This window comes from Lontra canadensis, unplaced genomic scaffold (assembly GCF_010015895.1).
Source record: "Lontra canadensis isolate GAN:19392208 unplaced genomic scaffold, GSC_riverotter_1.0 scaffold20, whole genome shotgun sequence".
NCBI lineage: Eukaryota > Metazoa > Chordata > Mammalia > Carnivora > Mustelidae > Lontra > Lontra canadensis.
In genome coordinates this window covers 19,518,374-19,532,639 of record NW_022631014.1, presented here as the reverse complement: position 1 = coordinate 19,532,639, position 14,266 = coordinate 19,518,374, and the positions used below count along the sequence as shown (strand labels likewise).

At 39.9% G+C, this 14,266-nt stretch overlaps 1 protein-coding gene across 7 annotated transcripts in view; it reads left to right on the top strand.

Moving 5' to 3' along the window:
- Positions 1-5,243, top strand: part of GOLGA4 (golgin A4) — a 121,485-nt gene extending 116,242 nt beyond the window's left edge. For 5 of the 7 annotated variants that reach the window (XM_032861224.1, XM_032861223.1, XM_032861225.1 and 2 more), the window contains 2 exons: positions 2,097-2,159; positions 4,726-5,243. In XM_032861224.1, the coding sequence (XP_032717115.1) occupies positions 2,097-2,126 (30 nt within the window). In that variant the 3' untranslated portion in view covers positions 2,127-2,159; positions 4,726-5,243. The remainder of the gene's footprint in view (positions 1-2,096; positions 2,160-4,725) is intronic. The other 2 variants (XM_032861222.1, XM_032861227.1) reach the window with 1 other exon arrangement.
- Positions 5,244-14,266: the final 9,023 nt, after the last annotated feature.

Sequence of the window (14,266 nt, the reverse complement as noted above, 5' to 3'; positions counted from 1 at the left end):
TCAGCTTACTGTGCCTGATACTGCATTTTGTGGTGGTTTAAGCAGTTTAGATGGCCAGAGTAGACTAGATACTTGAGTAACAGGGTAGGAGCTAGAGTACATACAAAAGTCTTTGACTTGTCTATTTTTTTATTTAGGATAATTTTATTAAGAAAGTTTCTTTCAGTCAGGTGCTAACTCATCTCTTGGAATTGATAGGTTCTTTTGTTATATAGACATCTCTTTTAAAAAGTGTTCTTAGAAATGCATTTTTCTTTTTAGGATGCTAGCAAACTGAATGACATGTTTCACCTAGATGGCTGTTTTCTTGATGACTCCATTGAAGGAAAAATTTTTTTTCCTCTTCTGTTGAAGAAGATTTGGCTTATTTTCATCCCCCACCCACTCTTGTCATTTTTAAAAATTTGATTTTGACTTCATTTTTGCTTTTCTTTCACACTGATCCTTTGTGTTGTGTCAAGTTCTTGATCAGTCCTTGCCCTCAACCAGTCTTGTACTTAAGTAAATGTTTCTCACTTTTTCCCTTCAGTTGGAATTTTAAGAATCTCTTCTGAGTTAATAATTCATCTGAGGTTTTCAAGCATTGTTAGATATAGAAGTTTTCTATCCCAGAAAGACTTACCTTTGCTATTGTGTGGGCTCAGTAGATGCATGGAAGGTGGATCAGGAAACAGATGCAAATAGATGCTGATGCAAAGTGAAAAACACTGTACAAAGTACGTACTTACTGTCTCAAGTGGTTTTGACTCTTGATTTTGTTAGAATTATATAATATGTGGTCATTGCAAAAGAAAACATTGCAAACAATTCAGAATCATATTACACAGAGAGGGAGACCTTCATGTTTTCAGCTTCCCAACACTTTCTCTACCATGCTATGATTATCTCTGTTAATAGTCTGGTGAACATCCCCAGGCTTTTTTATAATTTATAAATATATATTTATAATTACGTTTTTAATCACAAGTATTTTATAGAAGTGGCAGAATGCAACAGCTTGCTTTTTTTACTTAACATATTTCTGTTTTATTCTACCTCATTACAAATTGGTGTACCTTACTCTTTTTACTGGCTGATTGTATGATTATATGGATGTCCTACAATTTAGTTCACCAATTTGCCATTGATGGACACGTAAGCCATTTCCAATTTTTCAATACTTATAAGCACAGACACAGGGAGCATCTATATCCATATATATATATGTGTGTATATGTATATATACACACATATATATATATAAATTTTTGCCTACTTCTGTAACTTTTTCAATAGGATACTGACCTTATTGTGTTGTGTGTGTTGCAAATATTATTTTCTTGTTTGTCTTTTGATTTTGCTGCTTCTTACTAACTGCACCATTAAATATAACAGATAAGTAAAATGATTCTTCTGATGGTTACACTAAAAACAGACTCAGATTTTATAAATAACCCCTTTTTTTACTGATGCTATTTTAAAGCTAACTAGAAAGCTAATTAATATTTTTAGATAGGAGAAAGAATTTAAGAAGGTTGTACAGTAAAAAGTGTGTTTGAGATTGGGTCCCTTTGAATGGAAATTTTGGTTTTGGTCATCATTCCTAAAACCATTCTTGACAATGTACTGTTGAATTACAAGAGGGTTATTTAGTGAGAAAACAGACAAATATCAGGAATGACAATTCAGCATATGGACATACTGTATTCACAACCAACAACATTTTCCCCCAAATTTTTGATGGTAAATTGAGATCATATAAATCAAACTTTAACATGTACTTTAATGGAATTATGAAAGAAATCTTTTTATAAAGCAAATAATCCTACCCAATCAGTCTACTATATATTTACTTAAAGTGTGAAGTAACTTTAATTACATTGTTCAAATTGTAAAGTGAATTTGCAAATGAAAGCTACATAATATATTTACTTAGGATGGGAGGGAGGTGTTACAGATTCCTTATATTTAGCCTATGCTCCCTTGATTTGGGGAGATTTGAGAAAATGCTAAGTACATTCTGTTTAATCCTTTGAAATTCATATACACATATAATCTCTGTGTTATATTAAGTCTTAAAACTAACCCAATAAGCTTTTTTTCTTCCTGGCTTGTAGTACACTTCACCTCGCAGTGGTATCTTCTGAGTAAACCATCAGTCTGTGCTTAGTTAGCATGTGGTGAGTGAAGAATAATGTCTTGTGTCTTTTGTGCAAAAATCAAATGTATTGCATGATACTAACCATTTCGCTGGAATTCTTTTGCTCCTTTGTTTAATGAATATATATGATTATGCCATGGGTTAATATAGGTATTTTCTGTTAATTCTGTTTTATAGATTAATAATATATAGATTAATAATCACCACCACCAGTAAAAGTTAAATAATTTTAGGAAATTTTGCTTCTTTAAATAATAATTGAAAGTGTAAAAATTCCTCTTTAAAATTTTATTAATTGAAAAAAATTTATGTATTTTATCATTTTTACCATTTTACCAAGAATGGTCTTGGTAATTAAATTCATAAAGATTGTGAAAGAGAAATGAAAAATCATTTTGTAGATAGAGGTGAAACGATATATTTCACAAAACCAGAATTTAAAATACTGTAAGGCCCACTTATCAAGGCCAATCTGAAATAATGAAAAACTAGTAAAGTTGATTTAAAATAAATGCAGTTTTTTATTACTTCCTGGGATCATATAGTACAACAAGGACTCCTCTGTCCCGAGACCTTTAGGCAGCCTGCTTCGATTGAATGTGGCTGTTTGTAGTTAGCATATTGTTATGAGGAAGTGAAGGCATCTATACTGTCTTCACCATTTAAACACCCCTGCCATCAGCTCCATGTATTAGTCATGCTGGAGGCTTGAGTTGGCACCCCTAACATTTAGGGTACATCTTTACCTCTGACCTTGCCACTATTTTTACAAATGAGAAATAAGTTGGATTGCAGTTAATAGAGCTTCGTTGAATTAAGATAAAGATTCTCTGTGACTGTTAATTCGGCTAGGATTCAGCTAATGGTATCAAGGTTTAAAATGCCAAATATACAGTTTTTCTTTTTTAATCGTTTAGCTTTAAAAATCATTTATGACTGCATTTGAGTCTCATTTTGATTTTAGTGTATATCAGTTAACCTGCCGTAGTGCTTATCTAGAACTATCTTTAATCTTGTAAGTCCCTTAAATTTTCCTTTTTTCATGGTATTATAAATACTGCATCATGCTTGTCTTTGTATCATTTAAATACTATCATTTATCACTAGAATTGTGTACTATGTAGCATTTTATCGATTGATTGTCTCTTCAACTTTTATTTTGAAAAATTTCAAACATAAGATTGTTAAAAATGGTGCAGTGAATACATATATACCCTTCACCTATATTCACCAATTCTTAACCTTTTGCAAGATTTCCTCACTTGTTTTCTCACTCTTGCTCTTTCTACATATATATCTTCCCCCTCTTAACACTTGACCATTGCTTGCAAACACTTGTGCTTGCAAGCATTTGACAATTACTTGCAAACTTGCAAAATAAATACTTTAGCAAACATCTTTAAGAACAAGAGCATTTTCCTACAAACTCAACAATACAATTAACCACTCTCAGGAAATTTAATATTAACATAATACTGTTACCTAATATTAGTAAATATTCATATATTTCCAGTTTTTCAAATAATGTGTTTAATAATTTTTTTAATTCCAGGATCCACTCAGAGATTGCACATTGCATGTCATTGTCATGTTTTTCTAGTTTCTTTTAAACTAGAAAAGGTCTCCCAGCACCTCCCCCTTTTCTTTTTTTTTTTTTTTTTTGGTCTTTCATGACATTGACATTGTGCAGCATTATTGAATCATGCATGAATGTCTTTTCCCACAACAGTACAAGCTAAGGTTTCAAAATAATAACTGACTCAGAAACTTAAATATGACAGAAGATCTTTCTCTCATCTTCTCCAGGTTTCCAGGACCAACATTATTATTGAGCAAGTTTTATAAATAATAACACTATTGGGTGTACATCATGAATATCAGTGGATTATATTTTTCACTTATAAATTGTAAAGACCTTCAGACTTTAAAACTTTTTCTTTTCACTAAATATGTATTAAAAGTTTCTATTTTATTTAGTAATTTATTTTTGTGGCATTTTAAATTAATCTGGCTACTGGCTTTTAGCATTTTAATCAGAGAAACCTTGTTAGGTTTCTCATTAGCATCATTTCTCTTAGCATTTTCAGGTTTTTTAAAATTGAGTTTGTTAATTTCTGATGAGGCATAGCTTTTTTACACCAAAATGCTGTTTGTCCTTTGCTGCCATGCATTTCATCCTGGGAGAATTGCAATATGTAGAAAAACCAGCACATTAGAGAAAAGGAAAGAACTCTCTATCCCGTTTAAATCTGAATAGCCATGTCCTTGTGAGGTTCTGCCAGGTCAGCACACGTACTCCTGGCTTCTCCAGCTATGACCAGTAGCCTTCAGGACATGTGAAAGGTGGCAATTCCAGATGTCACTGAAACGTCCTATCTTTCAGGATTGCTGATCTGTATGATCTATAGGTCAGAAGAACATTAATTTTTAGGTTTTCTTTTTTGGATTTAATATTTAGAGAATATTTCCACTTTAATCCCTAGACCAGAGAATATAATTTTATTTTAACTTGAAAAAAACCAGTCTCCCAAAAAGTTGGCTTAATTTTTTTTTTTCTTTATCCTTTTTCCCTTCTTCTTTTCCAGTCATGGCTCCGATCGTCGTCTTGAAGAAACAGGGTGGTGGTGTGGGCAGGCACGGAGCACTGACTGTGTTTGCCCCTTTGGGAAGCGCAAGCTGTTATTCAGGGCCTGTTACAGAGCCAAAGACCAAGAGAAACCTGACATTGGCCTGCAGATATATTGCAGAATGACTTTCAGATTGATTATATCAGTGGAGAAATGGTGATAGTTTTTTTCTTTTTTGTTGGGAGGAGTTTTATGTTGTTTAAAAGATATTTTGAATAACTCAACCTGACTTATGGGCTCATTTAATGTTCCTTTTTTCCATTCTTTTTGTCCCTCTTTTTAAAGAACTGCTTGCCTTTCCTATTTATTTTTAGGGTGATTTCTTTTTAAAGACTTGTGCAATACATTTTGAGGTGAAACTTAGTAGATTTTTTCTGATAAATTAGAACATTTAATTGAGTATTTTATCCAGATTGATTTGTTGAATATTTGCTAAAGACTAGTTCTTTAAGCTATACATATGATAAATCCAAACAGCAGTACCTCATTGTTTACTTAGCTTTTGTACTTATATTTTTCAGAGGAAAAATTACTACTGTAAATTGTAAATAGCCAATATTGTATTGTATGCAGATCTGTGACTGTTGGCAATGTCATCTTGGAAGAACAGATAAATAAAGTTTATTTACTATATAAAACTTGCTTATTGTGCTTTTTTACTGTGTTGGAATCTACAAAATAGGTAAGAAATAATGTTCTATCTGGGTGAATATTTTGAGGAACTGTTTGTCAAGATCGCTAAACCCTAACCATTTGGAAAGATTTTTTATGTTCAAAATTAGCATGACCAAGTTAGAAGAAGTATGGAAACAAAAAATACTTCATGATGTGTGTTTCAGGAGTCTGCCAACTTGGGGATGCCTCCTGTCTCTGGAGGAGACCATACTTTGATTCTTTTTAAACTTAATGAGAGAACATCTCTTGGACAGGAAGAGATGGGAACTGTTCAGAGGGTTTCACACACCCTTCATATTCCGGCAAACACAGTACTCAGTATGTGGGTATACCTAACCTCTGCCTCAAGGTGGGATCTCAATTATCCAGACAATGTGGACCTTCGCATTGCTGGTGTATCTTATAGTGTGATAAAGAATGGGCAGCTCGGAGGGGTAATGACCAGTGGGTCTTCCTAGCTAACCCACAGCTGATTCCTTTGAGGACTACTGTTTTAGCAAGGGGAGGGTGTCTTCTTACCCACCCCCCCCTTTGTTTAAATAAGGATTCACTTAAGGGGCAAAATTTTGTGCCATCAAATGGTTTCTGACAACAGTCATGACTTCTTACCTTTTTAATACATCTTTTTCTAAGGTAGAAATTGTGGACTCCTATGAAAGTTATATACAACTTGCTACTAATGCGGTTATGGAGCTAAGCATATCGAAAAGTGTATTGGGGGTCAGCACACTTTTCCTAGAAAGGGTCAGAGTCAGATAGTATTTGCTTTATAGGCCAAACAGTCTAGGCCACAAGCCACGCTCCCCCTGCTCCCACCCCGCCACTGGAGTACAAATACAGTCCTAGGTAATATATAAATTAATGACCATAGCCATATTTCAGTAAAACTTCATTTATAAAAGCAGGTGGCAGGCTGGATTTGGCTCACAGGCTTTGGTTTGCCAGCCCTTGAGGAAGTGATCAAGCTGGATCTTAAACATCAAATTTGGGGAAGGGTGCTCATTGGTTAAATCAGGGGTTGCTTGTTTTTCCTCAGTGCAGGCTTATAGCCTCTCTTTCAGAAGAAACTACAACAAATTCAGTTCGCCTTGATTAAGAATGATGATGACATTTTCTCAATGACTTGTTTCAGCAAGAAGTTTCAAGTCTTCCATTGAACCCAGTGTCAGGGTCTCAGACCCACCTGGGACTTTTTCTTGAAAACCCCCCTGTAACTGTCCCTGATTGATGCCTGGGGAAATGAGAGTTTTCCAGAAATACTTAAAGGATGTGTTTGCATCATAGAATACAGACTGCTGAGTACTTTGCCCTCTACTCGGATTGTTACTTGCAGACAAAGAAGGAGGTTTATGATGGCTGAGGGTCAGCCCAAGGCCACAGAGAGAGAGCTGTGATCCCCACACTTAGATCCTGACCCTGGGGCTCTGAACCCAAGGCTTTCTCCAAGACCTCATGACTGCAGCACACGAAAAGGTTGATGGAGTAAATTTATTGCCAGGAAATTAGCATTTCACTTTGAAAGGTGTTAGAGGCTAGAAAGATGTTGCATTCACAAGTTTTTTTTTTTTAATTAATTTATTTATTTGACAGACAGAGATCACAGGTAGGCAGAGAGGCAGCCAGAGAGAGAGAGAGGAAGGGAAGCGGGCTCCCTGCTGAGCAGAGAGCCTGATGCGGGGCTCGATCCCAGGACCCTGGGATCATGACCTGAGCTGAAGGCAGAGGCTTTAACCCACTGAGCCACCCAGGTGCCCCCACAGGTTTTTGGTAAAAAATTTCACTTGTAGCTCTAGGAATTAATTTTATACCCACTTTGTTCAGGTCAGATGCATGTGAATCTTGGTAGACAACTACCTTTATGTTGATGTCTATCTTAGTCTGTTCACACTGCTATAACAAGAATACCACAAACTGGGTGGCTTATAAACATTGAACATCTATTTCTCACAGGTCCATGGTCTGAGAAGTCCAAGATCGTGGCACTGGCATATTTGGTGTCTGGTGAGGGCCCACTTCCTAGTTCGTAGATGGCTTTTCGCCCTGGCCTCACATGGAAGGAAGGCAGGAGCTTGGTTTCTCTGGCTTCTTTTATAAGGGCATTTATCCCATTCATGAGGGCTCCACCTTCATGACCTGATCACCTCCCAGAGGCCCCACTTCCAAACACCATCACACTGGGGGATAGGTTTTAACCTGAATTTTGCGGGGACACAAACATTCAATCTGTAACAACTTGAAAATTTTTGAATTAGGCATTTATAAATTAAAGGACTGGAACATCATTTATGATTTTTCTGTTGCGTGTTTCCTTCTCTTACAAAAATTCACTGGCCAGAAAAACTGCCTGTGGAGAAAGAAGGGCACAGATGCTAGAAGCACGCTTATGCCTTTCTCTTGGTGCAGGGTGCAGAGGATGGGGATGGCTTCCTTGTAGCTTCCTGAGCCCTCCATAGCAAGCAGGCGTCTGAGGCTGAAGGAGAAAATAATGTGTTGGGACTGAAATTCCTTTAAACAGGAAAGAACTTTTCATTATATTTTCTTTCTGATTCTGAAAAATTTAGGTTCATTGTGGACAATTTGGAGAATACATTTTAAAAAGATAAAATAATCTTCCAGAATCCCCCACCAAGAGAACACCACCACGGGACACCTGGGTGGCTCAGTTGGTTAAGCTCTTGCCTTTGGCTCAGGTCAGAATCCCTGGGTCCTGGGATCCAGCCCCGCTTCGGGATCCCTGCTCAGCGGGGATCCTGTTTCTCCCTCTCTGCTGCTCTCCCTCATGCTCTCACTCTCTTGCACATGAATAAAAAAAGTCTTAAAAAAAAAAAAAAAGAAAAAATACCACCATTACTACTTTGGTGCCTTTATTTCTATTCTTATTTTTATTTATTTATTTTTTTTTTGGTGTCTTTAATCATGACTATTTTTCTACGGTGTGAATGGATGTATGGGAGCACAGGCCGTGTGTGTGTGTGCGTGTGTGTACATACATGCCTACATTTATATGTCTATTTACATTCAGGGCCATTAAAGTTTCTTTGAAACTATTTCTAATTGCTGCATATTTTATTCAATGGATGCATCCTTGTTTAATCCCTTTTTCTCCTGTTGAACATTTAGTTCAGGTGTAGTCACTTTCATTTAGTACTCCAAGGTGATCTTCCTGTCCATACTGTAAGCACACTTGAAAGAAATTGTCCATGACCAACCTGTCTTTCTCTCAACAGCCTTTGGTTTCCAAACAAGTAGACACATTTTACATAACTGTGTGCCCCATTTGTCTGGCATCACTTCCCCTAACATTCCAAAGACGTGATGCATGGGGGAACATTCTGAGTTCGTACAATCTTAGAATAGTACATTTCAAAACTGGGCTTCACCCAAATTGGAAGTATCAAAGATGAAATGGCAGTGCCTAGAGCACACTCTCCATGGTAGTGTGGGGGGTTGGGTGCAGTGAGGTGCGGGCAAGGCAGCAAGTGGCTTTCCTTCCAACCTTGAGCCATTTGTTTCTATAGTAGTAACAATTTCTTGGGCCTTGATTTGGCGTTCTCTTTAGTTAGGTTTTGTTGTTATGTTCTTTAAAAGTGTTCAAACACTGAACCTATGTATACCTTTCCTCAATGACACAGTAAACAGTACAGCCATTTTAAAATCCAAATATTTCCCCCTAAATCAGCCTAAAATGCAGCTAGGGGTACATATCTTACACTTCCCCACTTACTCATTCCCCTGCTGCAGGAAGACTGCCTCTTGGTTACCCCACACCTGGAATAGGCAGCCTTCCCACTTTTAAATTGGGACTATTTCGTGTTTCCCTGGCCCTCTTGCTCTCTCACTACTATCCGTTGAGAGTGGGTAGACAGATGATTTGTCTTTTTCACTCATAGGTCTCCAGGAGATGTTGACACAAGGTCTGGTGTGGATCCTGAGATCCTGGCCATAATGTCTGATGCAATGATTGGATGAGACTTTTGGGATGCCTTTGGGAGGAGGCTGAGTGTATTTTATGGGCAGTCAGGAAGGAAATGAATATTTATGATCCAGTGAGAGGATTGGATGACTGTTTCCAAGTCTTCACATACTTTGTCATCTGACTTTGCAGTACCTCCTGTCAGAGTTGGCACAGTGCATTTCTCCACCAGCACTGAGTGTGGCCGTGTCACTGTGGTCTGTGGGTTTTGAGTGGACATGGTATATGCCACATGTGAGCAGCAGTTTTAAGAGCCCTTCCGTAGGTCAGTTATTGCACTTGACCTCTTCCATGAGTTTGAGATGTGGTTGCTCCTTCAGCCTGGGCCCTGGGTTAGTGAAGACACATCAACTAGACATGTAACATGAGGGAGAAACATTTATTGTTTAAGTCACAATGATTTGGGGATCATTTGTTATTGTAGCATAACCTGCATAAGCTGACTACTATATCACGAAGGGGAAAAAAAAAAGCAAAGCAAGTTGTAGGATAGTGTGTTTAGTTTCTAGAAATTCGACTTTATTTCTTGGTGTAGATTTCTTCAGTTTATCCTGTTTGGGGTTTTCCCCGTTTCTTGAATCTACAGGTTTATCTTTTGCCAGATTTGGGAAGTTTTCAGCCACTATTTCTTTGAGTATTTTTTCAGCCATATCCTCTTTCTTTACTCCCTCCTCTCCTTCTGGGACTCCAGTGACTCCATATTAGACCTTTTATTATGGTCCCATAAGTGCCTGAGGCTCTGTTCATTTCTTTTTTCAGGTGTTTTCTCTCTCTCACTCAGACTGAGTAACTTCTGTTGTTCTATCTCAAGTTCATTGACTCTTCCCTCTGTCCCCTCCATTCTGCTGTTGAATTGAGTTTTTAATTTCAGCTATTGTAATTTTCAGTTCTAAAATTCCCACTTGGATCTTTATATCCTCTCTTTCCTGAGATATTCTGTTTTCTTATTTATTTCAATCTTGTTTGTAATTGCTCGTTAAAGCAATGTATGTATGACAGCTACTTTCAAATCTTTGTCAGATAATTCTAACATCTCTGTCATTGTGATGCTAACATTTATTATCTTTTTTTACTCAGTTTGAGATTTTCTTGGTTCTTGGTATGTCCAGTGACTTTCAGTAGAAGCCTGGACATTTTGGATATTATGAGACTCTGGAACTTAATTTAAACCTGTTTAGCTGGTCTCCTCTGAGCCTGCTCTGGCAGGGGAAGGGCTGGGGCAGTGCCAGATGGATATAGAAGTCCAGATTCTCTTACTTGCCCTTCCCTGACACCCAAGGTGGGGAGGGTCTCCTCATTACTGCTGGGAAGGGGTGTAGAATTACAGATCCCATATAGATCTCATACATTGTGTGAGTGCCTCTTTACTCTTCCCCAGGTGGCCCCCTCTGATCCCCAGGAGGACTGATGGGAAGAGTGACCTCTTTTCTTTTGGGTAGTAGTGAAAGTCTGACCCTCCTTCACTAGGTCTCCTCTTATACCCCTTGCCCCCCACCCAAGCAGGGAGAGGGAGGGGACCTTTTGCTGCTGGCAGGGGTGGAAGTCCAGGCTTCTCCACTGACGTGGGGATGTGATGGGATGGGGAAGACCCATTGCCATCCACCAGGGGTGGAAGTCCTTGCTACCTGTTCAGTCTTCTCCAACAGCACTCTGATATGAGTTTGGGGTGCCTCCTTACAGCTTGGTGATGTTAGAGTTCTAGGCTTCCCACTGGGCCTTTGCTGGCAGGGTGGGGATAGGGCTATGGTATTTTCTGGTATTTGGGTAGTCCGGTGACAGTTGTCTAAAAGCTGTCTTACCTGACTGGTCCTTTCCCAGTCCTCCAGCTAGAGAGAGCATTGAACATTTCCAGGCAGCCAGCAACTTCAGCCCCAGTTCTGCCTACGTGCATGAGACTGAGAAAACCTCAGGAACTCACAACATGCCATTCCTCAGGTCTCAGGGCCCCAGCCAGCCTGCCACCTTTCCCCCACCTTCAGGGTCTTCTCAAGTTTGTCTTCTATGTAATGCCCAGGGTTTCTAGTGGGAGGAACAGGGAGGAATACATCTATCCATGCTCCTAGAGGTGGAAGTCTCCTACACAATTTTATTCAACTATCTATTATGTATTATTTATTTGAGTTAAAGAATTGTATGAATTGTTCCAAATGCATATACTTTTTTTTAAGATTTTATTTATTCATTTGACAGAGATTACAAGTAGGCAGAGAGGCAGGCAGAGAGGGAGGAAGCTCTCTCTGCAGAGAGCCCGATGAGGGACTCGATCCCAGGACCCTGAGATCATGACCTGAGCCGAAGGTAGAGGCTTTAACCCACTGAGCCACCCAGGCGCCCCTGGATGCATATACTTTTAATAAATGTATGAATATATACACCAGGAGGGCATACAGTTCATTCACAATAGTGGCTAAAACTGGTCTTCCCTGATCACCCCTACCCTGTCTCTATTTCCTCACCTTTTTAGCTTTTTTCACTGGCATCTAGCTTTGCCTGCCCTCAGGAAACACAGTACTAGAATAAAAACTCTAAAAGGGCAGGTGCATTATGTATCTTGTCCACTGTTGTATTGTTAGAATATGTAGTAAGCACTCAATAAGCTATTATTGAATGAATGAATGAGCAAGTAAATTAGGAAAGAGGATAAAATATACCAGCACTTTATCTGTAATTAAAAGCAATTTTTTAAAAAGATGAACATATTTTAAAGACCTCTTTGTGCATTGGGAGGGCACCTGGGAATGCAGGGGAGGAAGAGGAACACAATCGTGGTAGAACCCAGACTTTGCTTTCGCTTGTTTAATAAGTCAGTTAGTTACAAAGATTGATATTTTAAGAAGCCAAATCCTGGTAACACACCTCAGGACATACCAGTGGAAATGAGTACCACTGGAAAGAATCCCTTCCCTACTGTTTTCATTCCTAATTTCTTAGACATTTTTCTTTCAAGATTGAGCCATGTTGGGTTCGAAGCCCAGGGAAAGAATCCATCCAAACAGATTAATTTTTCCTAATCTCTGGAGGAAGCAACATTGCATGCTGGCTAGGAGTGCAGGCTCTGGAGCCAGATGTCCAGGGTTCAAGGCCTGGCTTGGCCATTCACTCACTAAGCAAGGGACCTAACATGTAAACCTCAGTTTCTTCCTCTGTAAAATGGGTATAACAATAACAATAATAATAGCATCTATGTCTTAGATTGAATTACTACTTAAAAAATGCCTAGAATGGTATCTCAAACATGTTAAGAGCTAGAGAACAATTGGTTATTGCTGGTCTTTAGTAAGTAACTATGACACTGAAATTAACTATCAGTAGGGAAGGGTGCCAGGGAAGGAACAAGTTGAACAAAATCAGAGACACGAGTCCTTGTAGATGTCCATTATGACAAGCAAGATGTTAATGACTGTGGTCACCGCCACCCAGAACCAGAACTTTGAGTTCAGGAAGACCTCAAAGAGAATGGGCTCAAGCAAGACAAGTGCCCAAATCCTGCCGGAAGTAGGCAAAGAAGAGTCCCAGTGAAGACCATGAGGAGGGGTATCCCCGATCTGGGTGGTCACCAGAGCCTGCTCTCCTCACGTGTTGTCCAGCCTCAAGAGCAGCGTTTCCTTTCCTTTCCCTCTCAGCTCTCAAAAGTACCCACCCAGAGTTGATCGGGTCTATACTGCATCCTTTTTGCTCTCATCCTGTAGGGATCTTTGAGAATCTCTGTCACTTGGAGAGGCCAGGAATTCCTTGGGTGCTGGCCTGGAGGGGAGATGAGGAGAGAGCCAGCCCCTCTTTTAACCTTGGCTCCGTGTCTGTTGAAGACTCCGGATTTCCTGGGCCTACAAACCAGTATTACCATTAGGTGTTCTATTTGTCCTGGAGGTGACCACCTTCCTGGGCCAGTCAGGGCCTGTAAAGCTCTGCCTGAGGTCAGGATGACCAGCTGCCCAGGCCACCTACTGCCAGTATTTACCTTATTCCCGTCTGTGCCAGTGGTGACCAGATCTGCAGCCCTTTCTTTTTGCCTCAACTCTGCTTAGTCTCACACTTGCCCTTCTGTCCGGACCCTTGATTACATTCTCAGAGCTAACCCTAATTTCTGGCCCCCAGGGCTCCTCAATATCACTCCCAACTGCCCCTGGGGGCTGATGCCAGCTGCTGCAGGAAATCTCCTGTGTGGTCCAGACCAGGGTCCCGGGCCCTACCCCATCACAGGCCCTCGAGGTTCCTGGAGGGGAAATGAACTGGCTCTTGGGACCTGGCTTATATGCTTAGGTATAAAGTGGACCCAGGTCCACATGGAACTGTCTATTCCTGCAATGGCTGAATCAGGTGGGAACCCAGGAGGATGAGAGTAGACACCAGACCCCTGTGAGATAGGGGCTATAACCTGAACTTCCTGCATAAAGCTGGGAGCCTCTGAAGACTGTCTACCCATGGAACCGAAGTATGACACCAGGCTGGAGTCCCCAGAGAAACAGCAAGAATCAGCCAGGGAAGGTGGGGAGACCTCCACAGCAGTGGAAGCACAGGGGTCAGGGACAGTGAGTGCGGGTGTGACCCCGCAGCAAGCGGGAGCCACTGGCTTGAGGTGAGAGGCTGGCGCGGCAATGAGGGTGGAGGCCACATACCCCGTGCTCAGTTCTTAGACTTCATCCCAAGCAGGAAAAAGAGAGCTGCATGACAGTCTGGATGTTTTCAGCTTAAGGCAATTTATCTTCTTCCTTGAAAGCTCAGGGCCAAGGCTGTAGCCAGGAATCTTGCAAAAGCAGCTTTTGCCAGTGTTTGCTCTAAAAAATGAAATGCACATGGGGTGTTCCATTGCTCAAGCCCAATGTAATGCACTGAGTGATCTGGGTGGGGTGG